The following is a 21,533-nucleotide window of genomic DNA, read 5'->3' on the forward strand; positions in this document are numbered from 1 at the left end:
TTCAGCTACTAGAGCACGAACCATATTCAATGGTGCACTCTAGTTGATGTCTCAATCGTAGATCTAGCTTCAGTCCGAGCGCCACTCTCTTTCTTGTAACCGGTTGATAACTGATTTTTACAAATTCTGTTCAAAGTGGGATCTCCAGTAGATTGGGATCAAGCCCCAAAACTATAACATCCATTTATGACCAAATTCCATCTCTTACCCACATATTAGGCAAAAGTTATCCCAAGGGAGAACGAAAATGTAGCCTAATCTAGACCCAAAAACTGTCTGTCACCCTACATGCCGTTATAGTGTCATAATGTCAGGTACTTATGTAACTAGTAGTATCGCCGTATTAACTCCCACACCCTGGTTGAGGCCACAGAATAATACAATGGTGTGTCACAGGCCCATACCACATATGATGGGACTCTTATAGATAAAAATAGAGGTGGTGTGGTTATTGTAGGGGACTATAACTGATCATTAGTTCTCCCCTATATCCTTTAGCAAAAAATTAAAGTCCATTACGAGCCTGAAGACTAAGATGTTAATTAAGTGTGTTAACGCTGTTCGCATTTCAAAAGGTCTTTAACATTCCTAGTGTTTGGTCGAAGTTGGGGCTTGTCTAAAAAGATAAGTTATAGAATGGTTGTATTCCAGGAAGTGGGGTCAATTTAGGTAAAGTTTTTTTACACTTAACATTGCTTCTGTGTTCCATGATCCTAATCTTCAAATTTCTGGTGGTCATGCCAATGTATAACAGGTTTCTCGAGCACCAAATAAGGTAGATCAAATTTTCTGAATTATATATGGTATGATTTGTCATAATCCATGGATATATTAATCCTGTATTGATTGATTTCATGATTTTTGTGGGATGACATACCTCACATGAACGACAGGCGTAAAGCCCAACTACTGTGAGTAAATTCCATATTCTAGTCTCTGGTGTTTTCTTCTCTTGTGGTCTGGCACGCACCACTTGCTAATGCTGGCACATTTAAAAAAAAGAGAACATGGGTTTTTGCAATCCCAGACTATCAGAATTCAATATGCGCTAATTTTTTTTAATGATTCTTTTGATGTGGTTGGAGGTAGTGAAGAATGGATTCACACAGATAAACCTATCTTCTCTAGGTCTCTTGACTGTCTTTAATAATGCATCCCTGTTGTTGTTTCCAGCTCTTTTAATTGCTTGATTTATTACTTGTTCTGGATGCTTTCTATCCTGACGTTTCTGTCTCAGTTTTCCGGCTTCCTCTTTGAAATCTTCAAAGGAGGTGCAGTTTCTGCATAACCGGAGAAACTGAACGGCAAGTTTTGTCTCAGAGCTTTCAGATGGAAACTCTCAGCAGAAAGTAGACTGCTTTTGTCTGTTGGCATATTATAAACATGTGTAATTAATTTACCCTCTTTGGCTAGGAGGTTAAGATCCAAGACCGGTAATACTGAATTTGTAATTTGTGCTGTGAAATGTAGGATTCCTAGAATTGAGCCAATTAAGAAACAATTGTGAGTCAGAATCTCCATTTCATATCAGCAGTACATCATCAATGCCCTTTGCCACAGTCTAACGTTTTCATGGTAAGGATTACTAGGTGAATAAATGAAACCTTTTTTTAATTTAGACACATATAAACAAGCTAGTCTAGGTGCAAATGCACTCCCTATGGATGACCCATAGGTTTGAAGGTACAATGTTGTATTCAATTAAAAGAAATTTCTTCTGAGAGCTAATCCAGCTAAATTCATGATGAATATTCATGGAGTTCTACATTTCCATTCTTGTTGGTACAGGATATTATCAACCACACTTAAAGTTTCTTATTGTGGGATGTTAGTATACAAAGGTTCTATACTGAGACCTACTAATGCTTCTGTTAAGAGGTCAAAAGGGAGGTCCTTGATAAGATTTAGCACTTCTCTAGTGTCCTTCAAATAAGATGGAATCTTTTCCTTTAGGGGCCTCAGGAAACAATAAAAAAATTGTGAAAGGGGTTCAGAGACTGAGCCAATGCCTGAGACTGATTGTCTCCCAGGGGAAGGCCCTAAATGGCCTGTGTACCTGAGGAAGGGTATAAAATAGGGTGTGTCTGGATTTTCTATACAGCAGATGCATCCTTTGGTAATCCCATCACTGATGCCTTCCTACACTAACATCCTAATCTCTTTTTGTATATTCATCGTAGGATCCCTGTTCAGTATTTTATTCTTCCATCTATTCAAGAGAAAGAGGAGACACTCAGGCCTTCATTTAGAGTCAGGTGATCTTGGACCGCCAGACTCACAGTGGCGTTCTCACCGCCGCCAGGCTGGCAGTGAAGACCGCCATATTACAACTTCGACGGTTTGGCTGAAGTCAAAATGCTGACCGTACCACCAGGGCGGTGGGACCGCGGGACGGAGGTGACCACCTCCGGTCCAATGGTAATCACAATACCGCCATCATTATTACGACTCTGCAGACTGCCAGCATTTTCATGGCGGTCGTACCGCCGAAAAAATCTGGTGGTCATGCACCCGGCGACGGGAATCTCCATTCCAGTCGCCGGCAGACACACCCCCACACGACCACACACCTACATTCACAAACCCATCACATTCACTTACACACACCCCCACACACTCACACCCAAACACTCACTCAGATACACCCATTCACTCGCACACAAGTACTCAAACATACACATTCACTCGCAGACACTCCCTCCCCCTGCATTCACACAGACATACACGAACGTGCACACACACAGACACCCATCCCCCCCGCATTCATACACACACACACCATTCACATTTACGTCGCACCCGCCCCCTTTTTGGACGATCAATTTCCTGCTTTGACGAGGTGGCCGTCTGGGAGGAATGGGTCCCAGTGCTTTCCACAGCCGGCACTACACCGCCGTGCAGGAAACTGCCACGCTGTATTATGGGTCGTAATAGGACAGGCGGAGTCCTATTGGCGTGGCGGTGCCAGCGGTGGAAAATGCCTCTATTACGATGTCGGCCAGGCAGACTGCCAGATTTCCGCACAAAATTGGGCAGAAATCGTCACGTCGTCGTAATATGGCAGTCTTTTGGAGCCTGCGGCTTTGGCGGTCTTGCAAAAAGACCGCCGAAGGCGAAATGAGCACCTCATTTTTGTATGCCTCCCTTGTTTGTAGCACAATAGCTCCTCTCTTATCAGTGGGCTTGATTATTATTTCTGAGTTTTGTCTAAGTTTGACTTGTGCTTGCTTTTCCTATCTAGATAGGTTCCTGAATATGTCTGGATTACATTCCCCCATGTTTTCTATATCATGGATCACCGCCTGTTCAAATGCTGCAGTTTACGGGGGTAACAGAGTTAGGGCTGGTACAAATGTAGACTTTGGGTGCAGTCCTGTGTCCCTGATCAGTGTAGTAGTAGCAGTGCTTTAAATGGAAAAATAGAAGTGCAGGTACTCTGTAATAGAGTACCTGCTTGTTTCTGAGAAGTGCTGGTACTCTCCAATTAAAAGTATAAAGTTTTTCTTGAAATATGCCGGTACTCTCCCTCTCAAAATAAAAAAGTGCTGGTACTCAGTACCGGAGAGTACTGGCCCATTTAAAGCACTGAGTAGTAGGGAAAGATGCGGAAGACATTGTAACGCGAAGGGTTAATTAGCTTGAACAGTGTAGATGAGCGTGATGCCTGCTGAAGCCAGAACAACGTGAAAGAAATTCACGATGTTCGCTTTCAAGCTTGTTTTCTTTTGACATTCCGTAGATAAACTTATTCGCAGCTGCATGTGTGAGAAACAGGCTGTAAAGGAGAGTCAGTCTCAACCTTGAGAACGAGACCACAGTAAAAGATGGAATGAAAACAATGGCCAGGGAATGGCAAGGCAGCCAAGAGACATGTACTGATAACATAGCTAGAAAATACTGGAAGGGGGTAGAATTCAAGCTTCAGGTTATTTAAACACTGAAAGGTGGGTGAGGGAATTTTGAAGCTCGCAGATGGAGTTATGAAAATGTCATCTTCAGACCCAGAGCTGCCTCCCTGTTTTGCTGTTCCAAGACCGTGACGCTCGAGGGGGAGAGAGGTTCAAGCGGGCGGTAGAGGGCTTCCCAGCTCTCGTGGACTAAGTGACCAAGTTAAGTTCCACCCAGGGATGAAAGGCTTTTCGTTTCTCTGCTCTATTATTATGATTGATTATTATATTTGCACTGAGTTTATAATCTGAGAAATTCAGCTCGTTTATAGTTTTTTCCTGCTTTACTGAACATCGTAGTGTAAGTCTGCCACAGTAATTGAAATGTGCATTTTTGTGTGCAGTAAATCAAAGCTTATCTGAAGTATTCAACTCGTTAACATTCTGCTCCCTGAACATTATAGTGTATCGCATGTTGGTATACAGTTATTCCAAGTTATATCTGTCAATGAACTCTTTACTCAGATGTATGCATAGATGCTATCTGTAGTGTACATATATATGAATAGATGCTTTTCATTGCCATTCTTATTTCACTATTGTTAATGTGCTAAATGCCTGCATTTATCTGAAATTATAGTAAAGCTAAATTTATTCATAATTGGCGTGTGGTCCTTCATTGAGCGTCCTTATTGACTTATACCGAACAGGTGTCAACCAGCCACCTGGATAGAACATTTGGTACCAGAAGTGGGGTATAAGTCAATAATGCCTTTTTGGGGACGTAAGAAAAGTGAGGCAGAGAGCGGAAGGCAGCACGGGGCAGAAGCCAGATCCATTCCCGGATGGTTAGCAACTGACCCGTTCTCTGGTGTGGCAGGGCTCCTGAACCGGTGGGCAGCGCCGGTGTTATGGGAGACATTAGATGAGAAAGTGACTCCCCTTTTAGTGGAAGATGCGGTTGAGAGTGTGAAGCTAAAAGGGGCAAAGCTGGAGCTGAAAGCAGCAGGGCAAGTGGGATGGCTTTTCCTGTCTGCGCTCCGTACGGTATACAGGAAAACATTAACACAAGATTCAGAAATAAGAAAACTGAGGGATGAGGTTGCAGCCTTGCAGGAAAGGCAGTTACTTATGAAAGAAACTATCGAAAGTGCAGTGAATAGGGGTGATCAAATGGAGGCAAGGTGCACCGCATTAGCAGTTCGAGTAGCAAAACAGAAGAGTAGGCAGAAGCCTAAAATACCCTCAGCTGTGCAAGTGAGGGCATTGGTACGCAAAGAAAACTGGGATCCTTGTTCTTGGGATGGAACAGTTTCAGATAATGATGATGACTGGAATTGGGAGGATGAGGTGGAAGTACGTGTAGCAGAACTAGGTGGAGTTGAAAGTGGAGAAGGACGTGCAGGTGAAATTGAAGGTGAAAGGGGAAGTGTAATGGAGGTTCGCCCACTCGTGCAAAATAAATCAAAGGGGGTGAATGGTGGGCAAATACAGAATTCACGTTTGGTAAGAGATTATACACAGAGTGAATTGTTAGAAATAACTTGTATGTTTAGACAAATGCCTACAGAGCCCTTGTTTAAATGGTTGGTGAGATTGTGGGACACTGGAGCAGACGGTACATATTTATCACCAACTGAACTTTTGAAAATGGGATCAGTAACTACACACGCTATGTTAGGGCAACGGTTACGCGGTGCACAGGGGCAACAAGCTTTCTCTCTAATGGGTTGGTTGATGGAAGGAGTGAAGCAATTGTACCCAACTGCTATAGATGTGGAGGAGAGTTGGGGTCCTTGGCATACGATTTCAGAGGCAAATGAACAACTGCGAGAAATGGGGATGCAGAATGCAGTATACTCCCAGCAATTTTTAGGACCTGATGTTGAACCCGTAACAGCAGGGATCCGGGCACGGTTAATCAGAAATGCCCCTCCGCATATGAAAGGTGCTTTGTTGGCCTTTCTAGGACCCGCTCAGGGAAGACCAGTGGGGGATGTGGTATTATTAATGGCTTGATAGACAAAAATCAGCAAGAGCAGTGGGACAGGACAATAAGTATAAGGGAAGAGAATCTACAATAAAAGTGACTAGACGACAAATGTGGATAGATTTGTTGAATGCTGGGGTGAAGAAAGAGGAGATAGATGGAAAGCCTACCCCTTATCTGCTTAATAAATGGAAAGCATTACAGCGTAGACAGAAAGAGGCAGTTGATGAGAAACAGCCCTCAGCACCACCCATGGAAGTGTCTGAAAAGGAAAAAGCAGAATCAGGAAAAAATAGGAAGGTGCCTGTCTCAACTCTAAATCCTGACTTGTCCAGCGATGGCTGGGAAGTCCCAGACCCCTTATTATGAAGGTTAGGCCAAACCCCGGGGGTCAGAGCAGTGCAAGAGGTAAGCCCCGGGGACAGGCGGCCATATGTACCTCTCATCATTTATTGGCACAAAGGAACACAACATGCTATGGCACTGCTCGACACAGGTGCGGAAGTAACTTTGATAAATGGAAACCCTAAGAGGCTGCCAGGGAAGGGTGTGATCATTAATGGTTACGGGGGTGCAGAGACAGAGGCCAAACCTGTTAAGCTTAAATTGTCAATCGGTAAAGGACCCCCGTTCACGGCAGAAGTTTTAATAGCTGAAGTACCAGAATACATTATTGTTACTAGGCAAAACTATTGATACGCAATGGGGAACATTTACTTTTGGTGTGAGGAGCGTACACATAAAGAAATCTAGGACAGTTCTGGTTGGGCATGCAAAGTGGAGTCCATTACATGTGCCTCCTCCAAAGGAGCCGGTGTGCATTAAACAGTACCGCATACCCGGAGGCCATAAAGAGATTTCAGAAACTATACAGGGGTTGCTAGATGCAGGTGTGTTAAGGCCGGATGTAAGCCCATTTAACTCTCCTATATGGCCAGTGAAGAAACCAGATGATACATATCGAATGACTGTCGACTATCGACAACTGAATAAAGTGGCTCCACCTTTGGCAGCCACCGTCCCAGACATCATCACACTGGTGGAACAGTTGAGTAAAGATGTGGGGGAATGGCATGCCATGATTGATCTAGCAAACGCCTTCTTTTCAATTGATATCGATGAGGCCAGTCAAGACCAATTTGCAATAAGCTGGCAGGACAGACAATTCACATTCAGAAAGTTGCCCCAGGGGTACGTGCATAGTCCCACATTGTGTCATGGGCTGATAGCCAGAGATTTAGCCAATTTCTCAGCTGGAGACACCCGACTTGCACATTACATTGATGACATCGTGATCACTGGGGACACTAAAGAGCAAGTCACAGACCCGCTGGAAAGATTAATTGAATACTTACAGCAGAGGGGATGGGCTATTAACCCAAAAAAGGTCCAAGGCCCGGCAAAAGAGGTGAAATTCCTGGGCGCTATTTGGTCAGGACCAGTAAAAAGAATACCACAGAAGGTGATTGATACGGTACAGCAGCTAAAGACTCCTTCAACTAAGGCAGAAGCACAACGATTTATTGGTTTGATGGGATTCTGGAGACAACATATCCCTCACTTAGGATTAATATTGAGACCACTATATCAAGTTACACCTTTCCAATGGGGACCTGAACAGCAAGAGGCCTTTGAGGGAGAAAAAGATGCATTACAGAACTATTTTGCGTTAGGTCCCATCACAGAAGGAGACCCATTTGAGCTGGAAATGATAGTACAGGATGATGTAGTGATGTGGAGTTTATGGAAGAGGCAAGGAAAGAAAAGAGTGCCACAGGGATTTTGGTCGAAGAGATTAACTCTCTCCATGAGCAATTACACCCCGTTAGAAAAAGAACTAGCAGGAGCATATTGGGCGTTAGTAGAAACAGAGCGTATAACTGGTGACCGGCAGGTTACCCTAAGAACACGGGTCCCCTTACTAGGCTGGATAAGAGAAGGAGGGGTTGGTACTAAAGTAGGCAGGGCGCAGGAGTCTACCATCGTAAAGTGGAAATGGTATCTGCAGCAGAGGGCAAAACCGGGGCCAGCAGGAGTGTCAAAGTTACAAGAAGATATGCTGGGGGCAGTGGACTTGCAGGCAATGGTCCCCTCACCAGAGCCATCTGAGATGGAGTCCTCACCATTTAAAACAGCCCCACCTTTTGAACAGCTCACAGAAGAAGGACAGCAAAATGCATGGTTTACAGATGGTACCGCCTGGTACCATCAAAGAAAGAGACAATGGCAAACAGTCGCATTCCAGCCTGCTACAGAAACGCTGTTGCTGCGAGGAGGAAATAATGGATCAAGTCAGCTTGCGGAACTGCAGGGGGTAGCAGCAGTAATCGAGCAGGCCCCCATCGGAGAGAAAACGTTTGTGCACACTGACAGCTGGGCCACCTATCAAGGACTAGTAAGCTGGGCCCCGACTTGGCGCAAGGACGGATGGAAAATCAAAGGCACCCCCATTTGGGGAGGTGAGCAGCTATGGGAAGAGATGTGGGAGAAAGGGCACAAATGTCAAATCTATGTGGGACATGTGGACGCCCATTGCCCATCAGACACCTCTCTTGCATCTCTATTCAACAACACCTCAGATCAGATGGCCAAAACACGAACAGTAATCATCAATGAGGAGGCTGAAGCTGCCCTAGCAAACTGGTCTCATGCAACATCGGGACATCTAGGAGAGAATGGCACTTATGCATGGGCACAGCAACGACAGATTCCAGTCACTAAAGAACAGGTCCAACAAGCAGTAAAAGAGTGTCCCACATGCAACCAGATAAAACAAATGCCCTTGCAAAAGAAGTCTAGCGGCCACATCAGAAGAAGAACCGCAGCCGCTAGTTTGGCAATTGGACTATATTGGGCCGCTACCAAAGGAAGGAGGAAAAAGCTACGTATTGACCATGGTGGACACCTACTCTGGCCTTATGTTAGGTACACCCTGTAATTCTGCAGATCAAAAGTCCACTTTGCGAGGGCTAAACTACCTGATAAAACATTATGGGGTACCTGATGAAATCCAAACAGATAGGGGCACACACTTTTCAGGGAAAACAGAGCAGGATTGGGCGCAGGAACAGGGAATTCAGTGGATTTTACACCTTAGTTATTATCCACAAGCTGCAGGCATGATTGAGAGATATAATGGATTGTTGAAAGAACAGCTAAAAAAGTTATCAGCACATCAGACTCTAAAAGGATGGAGTAGTAATTTAGTCAAAGCCTTGTTTGAATTGAACAATAGACCAGTCGGGCAGCAGACTCCTTTCATTCGGATGACAGGGCATGATAAAGAAATCACCCACACAATTGTGGAAAACAGACCCTCGAGCTCGATTACCTTTACAGGCTACTTCTGCCAGTATAGGACTGGACCTGTTTGCGCCAGAGGATGGAGAAATACCCGTAGGACAGGTGAAGACTATTCCCCTAGGAATAGGAGTGAGAGTACCATCCGGAACATATGGTAGAATTGCCCCTTGATCCAGTCTAGCCATCAAGGGAGTGTCGGTGCTAGGGGGAGTCATAGACCCAGATTTTAGAGGAGAGGTTAAAGTAGTATTATTGAACCAAGGAGATGCTACTGTATCGTATCAAGCACATGACAGACTTGCCCAATTGATTTGTGAACAAGCGTATACCCCCCACATTGAAGAAAGATCTGCCCCTCCCGATAACACTCAGAGAGGTGAAGGAGGATTTGGAAGCACAGGAAGAAGAGTATGGGTGCATCATCCAGGGAAAAAGCCAGAGTCAGGAGAGATATTGAGTCAAGGGATGGGGAGTACATATGTTGTACTTTTAAAGAATTCTAATGTACCTGTATTTGTAACTGCAGTGAGACTTACCCCACGGTCGTAAATGATGACTTCTGCATCGATGACGTGATTCCTGTTTGCGGTCATGATTATAACCGGAAAAAGTATATTAGTCCGACCAAATGTGGCAGAGAATGTCATCACGGACCTTCATGTCACTTGTGCACCTCAAGCCGCTAAGGTAACAGATGACCAGGGAAATGTTTCACTCTGCAACGTGAAGGTACCTGGAGGCAAATGGATGGCTGCCAAAGCTGTGACCTGGAAAGTAACTGGACAGCAAATCCGACATGCCTATGGACTGAACGAGTTGCAGGGAATGCCCGCAACGGTAAAGGCTTTGAATTATACGCTAAACAGGATATGTAAATATTGTGATACCATTGTACCTTTTACACCAGTACAGACATATCTTTGTAGATCTTATGATTGTTTAGACAAACAAGACATTTTACCAGGACATTTGGTGGTTGTTACAATGTCTAATAGAACTACAGGAGTTCGATACTCTAAACCGCATGCCTTTATGTTTTATGTAGCCGAAAGACGCATGGTCAGCAATTTAGGCAATGTTTCCATAGTTCGATATAGAATAGGATGTAAGCAAGCTTTACATGCAAGCATAATTAACCATATTGTGTTACAGATAACTATTGCCAAGGGGAATGTCTCTAAGTACGATCCATTATGCACACCATGGACACTACAGTTATGGCCCTTGCCGAAGTTACGCATCAGAAGAGATCTAGGATCCATGATAGCTGGGGCCACCGGAATTGGGGTAGGGGCCCTGAACGCTTTTGATATTGAAGCCATCAGGAATAAGCTATCTTCAACAGGATATAATACAGGGGAAGCCATAAAAGTAATTTCACAATGGGGGCCCCACACACTCACAAGAAGTATGGAAGGTTCTGCGTGGGTTGTATCGTGATTGGCAATGGCATAATTTCACTTATGAAGAATTTGGAAAAAGCTTTCAAAGCACCCAAACAATGTCCAAAGGAATTCAGTGCATACTATGACAAAGTATTATTAATCAACAGTATGTAGACTTCAAGGCAGAATGGGGACAGCTTCAAGGTGAATATTGGAGACAACAATTGCATTTGCCTGAAGAAATATGGGTAAAGCCTATACAATTCCATTGTGAGGGAGAGATGTGTTATGCTCATTTTGATATAGCTAGAAGTAATCTTCCTCCTGAAATATGGTGCCCCTTTATATTGCTCCCTGTAGTAATAGGTGAAGAATGGTGGATACCTCACACTGACAAAAAATGGATTGATCAACCAAATCACACCGTAGATCCCACTAGATGTGCAGATTGGTCTAAGGGGTGGGTATGTACCCACACTGGATGGGCGCTAGACCCATGCCTTCACCCAATACCAGGAGAATGTGAATGGTTACCTTATCCTATCAATGGCACAGACTTATATCAGATAGGAACAGAGAGTATATGTTACGTTACTAATCACCCCTTACTTATTAACGGATTTGTACAAACCACCGGAGAGCAGGTAATGTGTATGTGCAATATTACCAGCATTATTGACATAAGTACTCACATACTATACCAACCGACTATGTTCACCACAACCACATTACAGACACAAATGCAAGCACAGTTAGAATGGAACATTCCGCTTGTTGTGAAGCTACCTAGATTAGAGGCAATCCGGCACTACGCACAAGTCACATTTGCTAAATTCGACATGGCAGCTAAACATACCAAGGATGCAGCCATACAGATGACCATAGACGCCAAACAGCTTATGCACACTGCTACACGTATCCAGCAAGAAACTGACCACCATTGGTATGACATCTTCTTAGGTTGGGCACCAGGAGCTACGAAAACGCTAAATATAGTGTTACATCCGCTAATCTGGCTACTGATTGTCTGTGTCACGCTAATGATTATACTATGTAGACTATATGTGCGCACAAACCAGCTTTATACTAAAATGCAGGCGCTCAGAATAATGCTAACAAGTATTCGTAGCAATCTAGCTAGCGAAGTGTTACAATAAATACTTCTGGCCTCGCAAGCATCGTGCTCATCTAAGGGGTGGAGTGATCAGTGTAGTAGTAGGGAAAGATGCGGAAGACATTGTAACGCAAAGGGTTAATTAGCTTGAACAGTGTAGATGAGCGTGATGCCTGCTGAAGCCAGAACAACGTGAAAGAAATTCACGATGTTCGCTTTCAAGCTTGTTTCCTTTTGACATTCCGTAGATAAACTTATTCGCAGCTGCATGTGTGAGAAACAGGCTGTAAAGGAGAGTCAGTCTCAACCTTGAGAACGAGACCACAGTAAAAGATGGAATGAAAACAATGGCCAGGGAATGGCAAGGCAGCCAAGAGACATGTACTGATAACATAGCTAGAAAATACTGGAAGGGGGTAGAATTCAAGATTCAGGTTATTTAAACACTGAAAGGTGGGTGAGGGAATTTTGAAGCTCGCAGATGGAGTTATGAAACTGTCATCTTCAGACCCAGAGCTGCCTCCCTGTTTTGCTGTTCCAAGACCGTGACGCTCGAGGGGGAGAGAGGTTCAAGCAGGCGGTAGAGGGCTTCCTAGCTCTCGTGGACTAAGTGACTAAGTTAAGTTCCACCCAGGGATGAAAGGCTTTTCGTTTCTTTGCTCTATTATTATGATGGATTATTATATTTGCACTGAGTTTATAATCTGAGAAATTCAGCTCGATTATAGTTTTTTCCTGCTTTACTGAACATCGTAGTGTAAGTCTGCCACAGTAATTGAAATGTGCATTTTTGTGTGTAGTAAATCAAAGCTTATCTGAAGTATTCAACTCGTTAACATTCTGCTCCCTGAACATTATAGTGTATCGCATGTTGGTATACAGTTATTCCAAGTTATATCTGTCAATGAACTCTTTACTCCGATGTATGCATAGATGCTCTTTGTAGTGTACTTATATATAAACATTTATATAGAGATTTTTTTTATTTGCTATTCTTACTCTGTCAATGAACTCTTTGCTCATTCGTATACATAGATACTATCTGTAGTGTACATATATATGAATAGATGCTTTTCATTGCCATTCTTATTTCACTATTGTTAATGTGCTAAATGCCTGCATTTATCTGAAATTATAGTAAAGCTAAATGTATTCATAATTGGCGTGTGGTCCTTCATTGAGCGTCCTTATTGACTTATACCGAACAGGTGTCGACCAGCCACCTGGATAGAACAGTCCCCCTTGTGTACACTCTGGGGCTACACCGGAAAATAATATTTTGAAAAGGTTTCTTCTAAAGAATTTGGTCATTTCACATCTCAGTTGAAATCTGTCCATATATTTGTTGAAACAAAACCTAGTCCTTTATTTAGAATCAGTTCCTGATGGGTTGTCAAAGGTATGTCTGTGAGATTCATCACTAGGTTCCCTCTTTGCTTGTCCCTGGCATGAATTCTCATGTGATGCTCTGTGTTATCCTCTGGTTGAGATCCTCCCATTGGATCTTCTTACCATTATGTTTTCCTCTTCCTCTGTCCCCAGCCACTTGCTAAAAATTGTTGGGGATTAGGATGGTACTGAAAGGGCTGCATGAGGAGATAAACTGAGGGCCAGCCCGTGGGGGAGGAGGGAACATCTGCGGATGCCCCTGAAAAAATGCTCGACCTTTTGGTCTTTGATCATATTCACTGCTGTTGCTACCTGAACTGGATGTCCTGTCTGACTTCCTCCCTTAATAGGGACCCTTTTTAGTAGGAACATCCATTTGCAGGGTGTGCAGTTTTATGTGGAACAGGGATACACCTTTTCCCATGAAAACGCCTTCAGGTCTTTTGGCAGTCTATTGATTTTGGTCTGGGCTAAAGCATGGAAAGAGAACCTTCATAGTGTAGGAGTATGTGACAGACTGACAACAGGCATTGCTCCTCTGATAGGAGAGTACACCCTGGAGTACTTTTAGTGTGATGAGTGTGGTACTCCTCTCCTTTTAAGGTGACTGAGCCAATACACTACATGTCTCTTAAGGACAAGCAGACAATGGTCTTGACGTAGATGAAGAGGGTCTTCTTAGTGTCAACATCAATGATGGTGGCATGGACTACGAAGGAGGCTGTCTCGATGTTGACTTCATCGATCTAACATGTGTCGATGTTGCTACAATACCAGTATTTGACAGAAAGGGCCTCAACATTTAATGGGAACACCATATTTTTTCTTGTATTCTATGGTTTTTAAACCTAGCTTTTGGGTAGTCTCTTGAGTGACAGTAGGGTGCAGTTAGATGGAAAAATGTCTCCCCTAATGTCCTGAAGCTGCCTACGGACGTCTCTCCTACAGGCCATGTAGAATGATCCTCTGTTGAGCCTTCGCACTTGTTTTCGAATTTTTTTAATAATGTATGTAGTTTTTACAATGATGATCTTCTGGAAGGCATACAATACAGAGGTCATGTGAATCTGAATGGTATTTTTTTCTTGCCACAGGCACGGCACTTCACAAAACTGCAGACATTCGAACTATTAAAAAAATAGAAATGCCAGTCAGAAAACAGGTGAAAAAGCTCTGTGGTCCAAAAGGGACCTCGAGTGAGATGGAGTAAGCCGGGCATTAACGATTTCAACAGAGTTCAGTGCTGCAGGATCCTATTGTCTGGATCCAGAAAATATAGTGCCCTACTTGCAACCTCTAGAGAATAATGGGATACTGGAGGAAGGTGAGGCGCTAAAAAGGCAAAGTGCCAATTGTATTACTTTACTTCCACAGCCTACCAGCTAGCACTGACCTGCATTCCCTTTATTTTTTTATTTTTCAAAAGAGGCTTGTGAGTGATAGGGGCTATAATAACATAATTGAAGATATTTTTAAAATGCAAAATAAATTAAATGTTGTCATTCCTAACCATCTGTAGGCTGCAAAGCCAGTTGTGTTTTATATACATATGTGCATTTTGTTTACTAAAAGAGATTGCATATACACATATATTATCCAGTGGTGGTTGCCACTGGGTAGTTATTAGGTCAGCTTTTCAATAGACACATTTTGTTAGTTTTCTAATAACTTTGGTGCAGCTTGACATACCTTCTTGAAACTTTCACAAAAAAAAAAAAAAAAAGGAAATTCACCTCCGCTCCTTCCTGGATTGTTTGGGTGTGATCCATCAGACGGGGACCAAGAACAAAGGGGGCCCACAAAAACACATTTCCCCCAAGCATTTTCCACAGATTTCTTTAGGCAGAGCTACTGCAAAAAAACACTGTACAGAATTATGCCAAATGTGGCAGGAAGCTAGATCTTGGTTTGCAGTTTTTGCATTTTGTGATTTGGTGTAAAACAGTTCAGAAGATTTTGAGAAATTAAAGTCTTAAAATATTTGAGGATGATTAGGTCAGCAAGGGTCTCTTGACTGTCTTGCTAGAGTCTTGTGGGAGCGCAAATGTTTTACCTTGGACCAATTTGGGATCCCATCCCCGGGGCCACAATTAACGGAAGAGCAGCTGTAAGCACCCCCCCCCCCCATGAGACGTAAAAGGCAGAGGACAGCCCATTCCCTGGGGGTGCATTCTTTAATTAGGGAGAGAGGGGTACACGGCTCCCTCCCCAAGCCAATATAGGCCCCAGGGGAGCTCATTTCCAGGTGTAGAATTTAACACAAAAGGAGAGGGAGGGGGATGTGTGGCCACCCTCATTAAACCTTAAAAGGCCCCAGGGACCGCATCCTTCAGGGGTGGTTTAAGTAGTCTTTCCAAGGGAGGAAGCCCACCCTCAGGACAGATGGTGGCCCTGAGGGCACCAACTCTCAGGACTGAAATATGCAAAAAAGGCAAAGGCGGTCACGTGCTCCCCACCACAGAAAGTTATAAGCCCCGGGGAAGCCAATCCCTGGGACTGGATTCCTTAATTAAGGGGAAGGGTGCACTGCCCCCCTCCGCCTCCTGCCCCCCCTTTCCAGTGCCACCACTCTCCGAGCCTGTGAAGGGCGCGTGGTTCCATCCCCTGAAGCCACACTTAACTTTAAAAGGTAGGGCAGCTGTGCGGCCCTCTCTCTAAGCCTTAAAAGACCCCAGGGACCCCCATCCCCCGGGGTCAGCTCGAGTACTCTTTCCCAGGGAGCCTACCCCTGGGACAGAGAAGTTTCCCTTCTTGCACCAGTGTGGGCAGGAAAACATATCTTTGTGCAAGACTGATGGGAGCATTTTAAATCTCCCGCAAAATGGGAGCAAACATGACTTCACAGCCTTCTGCAGTAAGTACAAAATAGCACAGAATAAGAACCATCATTAATGCCAACACACATAAACCCCCTTAGGCGAAGCAAGTTTCTGTTATATGCAACATTGACCCTGTGATCCACGTCATGTGGAGCTCAGCTGATGTTGAAAACCACATAGATGGGTAACCACTACTGCATACGATGTTCAATCTGTGTAGTACTTTCAGAGAAAAACAGCTTCCTCCATAAACATAAGCCGTGTTACAGAAGTAAAGACCTACTTAGGAAGACCTTTAATCTGTATCAAACCCATCACAGTTAGCAACTCTTTGTGGGATAAGAAGCTGACATGAGTAGAAAAGCGAGTACTGAGAACAGTGTTTATGATATGGAGAAAATCTACTCTGTATCATACGGTTTACAGACAGTGAAATTCTCATGAGAAAAACACCCCTGCGTTTTATAAAGTATCTACCCTGAACCATGTTCACTCTATGCAAAACCTCTCTAAAGAGACACTATTCTTTAAAAATACCCTAGGTCTGAATGGGGTTAAAGGTTTACAACAAGCAGGCTTCATACTGTGGTGAAAACCTTACAGATCGCCCATCTTCAGAAGCTAATCAAGCACATGCACACAGGTTAGTCCATCTTCTGAAGCTAATCAAGCACATGCACACAGGTTAGTACCTGGTGTTGTAAACTTTCTATAAAACTAAAACGTAGTGTAGAACATTCTGGACACAGTTGTCAACTGTCACCTACACACAGAGGTACTCATGACTACAAAGATTTATTATGTGTTTATACCTCTACACACCTAAAATGTATTAGGAACACGTGTTCTGCAAACATGTATGCCCACTAGCTGGACATAGGCTGTACAAAATTAGATAGAGAAGTAATATGGTACTTATCTTCCACTATGTAAGCCATAAAACAAACTAACATGTTAATTTGAGATGATTTCATCAATGATGTCCTAGAACAGGCCTAGAACAGGCCATGAGTGACGAAATATGTTAGGTCTTGAGCAGTGAATGGCCAGGGAGTAAGTTATAGTTAGGTCTGCTAACTATAACTGGTGAATTTCTGTGTTTGAGAGTTCAGAACGTTATGTTGGCCCTGACATGTTCAGCTAAGTAGAACGCCACTTTAACATTTGGAGATACATAAATATTTATTTGTTTAGCAAAATGGTAAAGGATATCTATTTCATTGCTTATGGCTATTGATGAGGATCTCCTGAAAAGAACTATAATTCATGACAAAATGTCTTACTGCTAGATGCATGAAAAATGCACATATCATGAATGTACAACAGGCTCAGACTTCATCACTTTTTCTCACGTATTCACCTTCCTACCCCTCCCACACTTTGGGGGTCATTAAGACCCCGGCGGTCGGCGATAATGTGGCCAACAGGCTGGCGGTACTTACCACCACATTATGACATTGAAGCCAACCCACCAATGTACCACTCCGACCGCCACAGAGGTAACAGCCGCGGGCTCGAGATATCCATCTCCAGCTCGGTGGCCGCCATTGGCGGTAGGCCATATCAGTGACAGGTAATTCCTTCCCTGTCACTGATAGGGGTCTCCCTCCCACCTCTCCAGATACCCTCCCCACCCCCTACCTCTCTAAACCCCCCCAGCTCCCCTACATCCACGCCCCCTTCACACACATACATACACACACACTCACACCTACATACATACACACACACATGCACACATCCGATCGCAGTCACATCCGCACGCATTTCCAAACATACACGCTGGCACGCTTTCACATTTCACAACATACACATCCGTACATGCACACACACATTCAACACTAAACATACACCCGCATACACGCACACACATACATACATGCACCCCCCTACACAAAACCCCCACATCTCCTCCCCTGTCAGAGACCCGACTTACCTCGATCCAGGTGGTCTTCCGGCAGGAGACGGGACGGGCGCTGCTACCGCCAGCAGCACCCCTCAGCAGAACACCATCAGGCCATATTATTTGTCATAATACGGCTGGCGGCAGTCTACTGGTGTGGCGCTGCTGGTGGTGGTAGCATTGCCACCTTACCACCATCCGCCAGTATGGCCACAGCTGGATTTCCGCCATTCTTGTGGCGCAAATCCTGCTGTGGTCATAATATGGCGGGTGGCTGGTAGCTGCAGCGACGGTCTTTTGGCGGCCGTCGCTGCAGCAGTAGCCGGTTTTTACTGCTGTTCTTAGATATAAGGGCCTTTGTGTCATATGCGGAGATCATGAATCAGTCTGCATCACACAATATTATTCAGAGTCCAACCACTACATGGACAAGGTTCACATTGAAAATGTGGTATATGTTAGTCTACCAAGAAACTAAATGATACATAACAACAAATACAAAAATAAGGCAGCAAGACTGGCTGGCAAATGGCAGGAACAAGACAACATAAAATTAAATTAAATCAACTCCCTTTGGTTACCAGTCGAATTCGAGATCACATCTAAAGTTCTATGCAAGAAGTGTTGTAAGACAAAAGCCAACAACATATGCAGATGCAGACATTACATTACAAGTCAAACTAATGGTTAGGGAAGGTAAAGAATGTATGACACGCAAAATGCAAAAGTCTTAAACATGTATAGATTTCTGGACATGCAATGTTTTAAATTCTCTCCCACAACCGTGAAGTTAATTTTTTTTAATTTTCAGGAAAATGCTGAAAATGGAGCTGTTCAAACTGTCATATGACTGAATGCTCGGATAAAGACATACATGACAATCACTGACAAGCCTGAGAGTTGCAATAAGTGACTGAAACAAACTATGTACAAATACCCCCATTCCTGATTTGCTAATGACCTATTTTTATGACGCAATGAACGACAAATCACGCTCGGTAGCAACCACTATCATATTTCAATATCAGTTGAGTAACATTCATCTACTCAACTATACCCACTACCATATGACCCAGGTGTATGCATGGTGCTCTATAGTGGAGGACTATTGAAATGTTCTAAAAAGCACCAAAAAAAAATATAGAACTCAAAGTGCTGTCAACTAAAAAGAGAACGCTTAGTGAATACATTATAGGTATCAAACCTCAACAAGGAGTTATATGTGTTTTGCATTTAGCTGCAAAGTTGATTCGAATTTCCAAATTAATAAAGTGCAAGTTTTTTTAAAAACAAATGACGGGTCCAATGGAGAAGCTATGCTGGGGTGAGATGTAAATCATGAAGATAGTGATGATACTAAACACAAAAAAATTGAGGAGGCGTCACCTGTCTGGAGTTCTGATTCTCAATCCGTGTGCTGACATCTGGATGGAGAGTAAAATCTGGAGCGAAGTATTCAAAGTATTCTGTAAGACAAAAAGTCAAATGGATGGTTAAAGTCAAGTTTGCTGTAAGCCATCCATAGAGCCCGCTCTGCCATACAGACAGACATGAACGAGAATCTGAAACTACACTTTCTTCTTTAGCAACCTGGAGAACAAAACCCACAAAAATAGGCATGCTGGAAAGTAACCAGTTATTGTTGTACATACTAAGAAGATGAAGTACTTTACTGGAGTCAAAGAGGGGAATGCAAAGAGAAGAATGAAACAGAACGGTTCACTTAAGTTACGAAGTCGTTTGCACCACAGGAAAAAATAGTTTACCGAGCCCTGCCACAGAAAACGGTCATTTTTAACAGTTATCTGCATCTGAATAAAACAAGTAGCGATAACCACTAAATATACTTTTGAGCACTAACAACTATAACTGAGCAACAAAGGTTCTCGATTAAGAAAAACAATGAACTAGTGCCAGATGAATTATTTTAGTGCTATACCAGGCAGTCAAGGCTTTTGGAGGCCAAGGTTTTAGGTGCATTGGCAAGCTAGTTAAGTAAGAAATATATGAACTCCCGTAACTGGAGGAACAAAATACTAAAAGAACGGCCATTAACTGGTGCAGATTGCGGCAGGCAATGGCACTACAATTATTACAAATAAACAGATAAATAAATAAAAGACTTCGAGGGCAGGAAGGTCTTTAAAATTTGCATCGGAAGTCTAGTTCGTTTCCTTTCTTGCTCTAACAAGGGACCTAATCCTGGCACTGTCATAAGCAAAAGCAATCCCAAAGAAGGTAATACCAAATTAATAGCAACGCAAGCCAAGGCACAAACCACTATAAGGAAGCTCTTCGCTTATGGTCTCATCCACCAGCAGCGATGTTTCATAAGTCCTGAAACACAAGGAAATATATGAAATGAACTCAGGCTTTTGAAACTGCAATGCAGCACACAATGTTGTGCCTTCCAAAAGTCAGGCAGAGGAAGATAGTGCCCAGGACATTAATCACACAGAAGAGACAATCCACTTATTCCAAACTTACCAGCACCGGGCGACATTACGCACTGTGTAGCCGCCTCCTCCAAGGACCAGGAGAGGTATGTTAAAGCTCTTCACATACTGTACACACTCTCTAGAACAAAGCAATGAATAATATAATGAACAGCTTGTATGGAGGTCACTGGCTAGATCTTTAACTTGTAGGCTACCTCCCAGAGAATACGGACGTTTTTAATGCTGATAACACCAATATTCAACAACACTAAAATAACTCGCATTCTGATTTTAAACAACAAAATTGATGACTTAAGGTCGGATAACCAGGTACTGCAGCAAAACATTCATTTATTAGGCAGAACCAGGCTGCAGCTCGAGTATTCACCACAGGACAAATGGGTGTAAATGTAAATCATTACGCATTACACGCACACAATTTCAAGTCAGTATCTCAAACGCTGCCGTATATTCTTATTGAACTCGTCCACAACATGTGTATCTGGCGCCATAAAGCAGGAAGAAATGAAGAAGCATCACTATACACTGCTGACAACCAAAAGGAGTATGAAACATTTCCCTTGCCGATGCTAGACTATACAATGCTTCAAAATCAAGAGGAGAGTGGGATGTTAACGCTATTGAAGACCGTGAGGTAGCACACATAAATCTATTATAATCCACTAACAGGATGCCCTGCCTAGAATTCATAAGCAGACTGGAGAGGCACGAGTACTCTCCATAAATCACCCTTACATTGCAGCCCAGTACGGCAAACATGTTACATTTACTCCTAAAACTAAACAAAATACAGATGCCTGTAATTGAAAACAAGGTGTTTTAGACTCACAGAACGACCTAGGTTGGACGTTTCTACCGTAAAGAATGATCACATTTAGCTTAACCAATCCATCAGGTAAAGTTCAAGAAGTCAAATAAGAGGAGACGGCATCTTCAAAGAAAATAATACTGGCTTTGCATAATAGCTTGGATGTTTTACGGGCTTGCATGTTGTGCCTATTCTGAAAGCAAGTGTTTGGGTTGGGAGTGTTCAACAGTATTGATATTTTGTGGTCTGGGTATGGAGAATGTTTGGGTAAAAAGGCTCATCTAATGTGTGCACTAGTTGTCCATGGCCCCCCACATTTCAGTCATCATTTCTACACCTCCTCGAATCCTTGGTGTGAGCTTTAGCTCCATGGTTGGAATAGGGAATCTTAGTGGGTCATTTTTGAATCCAGAACTATTGCACAAGAAAAATGCAATAAATAACTTCTTTGAAACATGAAAATGATACAGATTAAA

General features: G+C 43.3%; 1 protein-coding gene across 2 annotated transcripts in view; it reads right to left on the reverse strand.

Moving 5' to 3' along the window:
• Positions 1 to 21,533, reverse strand: part of HDAC3 (histone deacetylase 3) — a 205,607-nt gene that overhangs the window by 41,506 nt on the left and 142,568 nt on the right. For both annotated transcript variants that reach the window (XM_069199476.1, XM_069199477.1), the window contains 3 exons: positions 20,278 to 20,367; positions 20,069 to 20,127; positions 19,177 to 19,256 (listed from right to left, as the gene is read on the reverse strand). In XM_069199476.1, the coding sequence (XP_069055577.1) occupies positions 19,177 to 19,256; positions 20,069 to 20,127; positions 20,278 to 20,367 (229 nt within the window). The remainder of the gene's footprint in view (positions 1 to 19,176; positions 19,257 to 20,068; positions 20,128 to 20,277; positions 20,368 to 21,533) is intronic.

The sequence above is a fragment of the Pleurodeles waltl genome, chromosome 7 (assembly GCF_031143425.1).
Source record: "Pleurodeles waltl isolate 20211129_DDA chromosome 7, aPleWal1.hap1.20221129, whole genome shotgun sequence".
Taxonomy (NCBI): Eukaryota; Metazoa; Chordata; class Amphibia; order Caudata; family Salamandridae; genus Pleurodeles; species Pleurodeles waltl.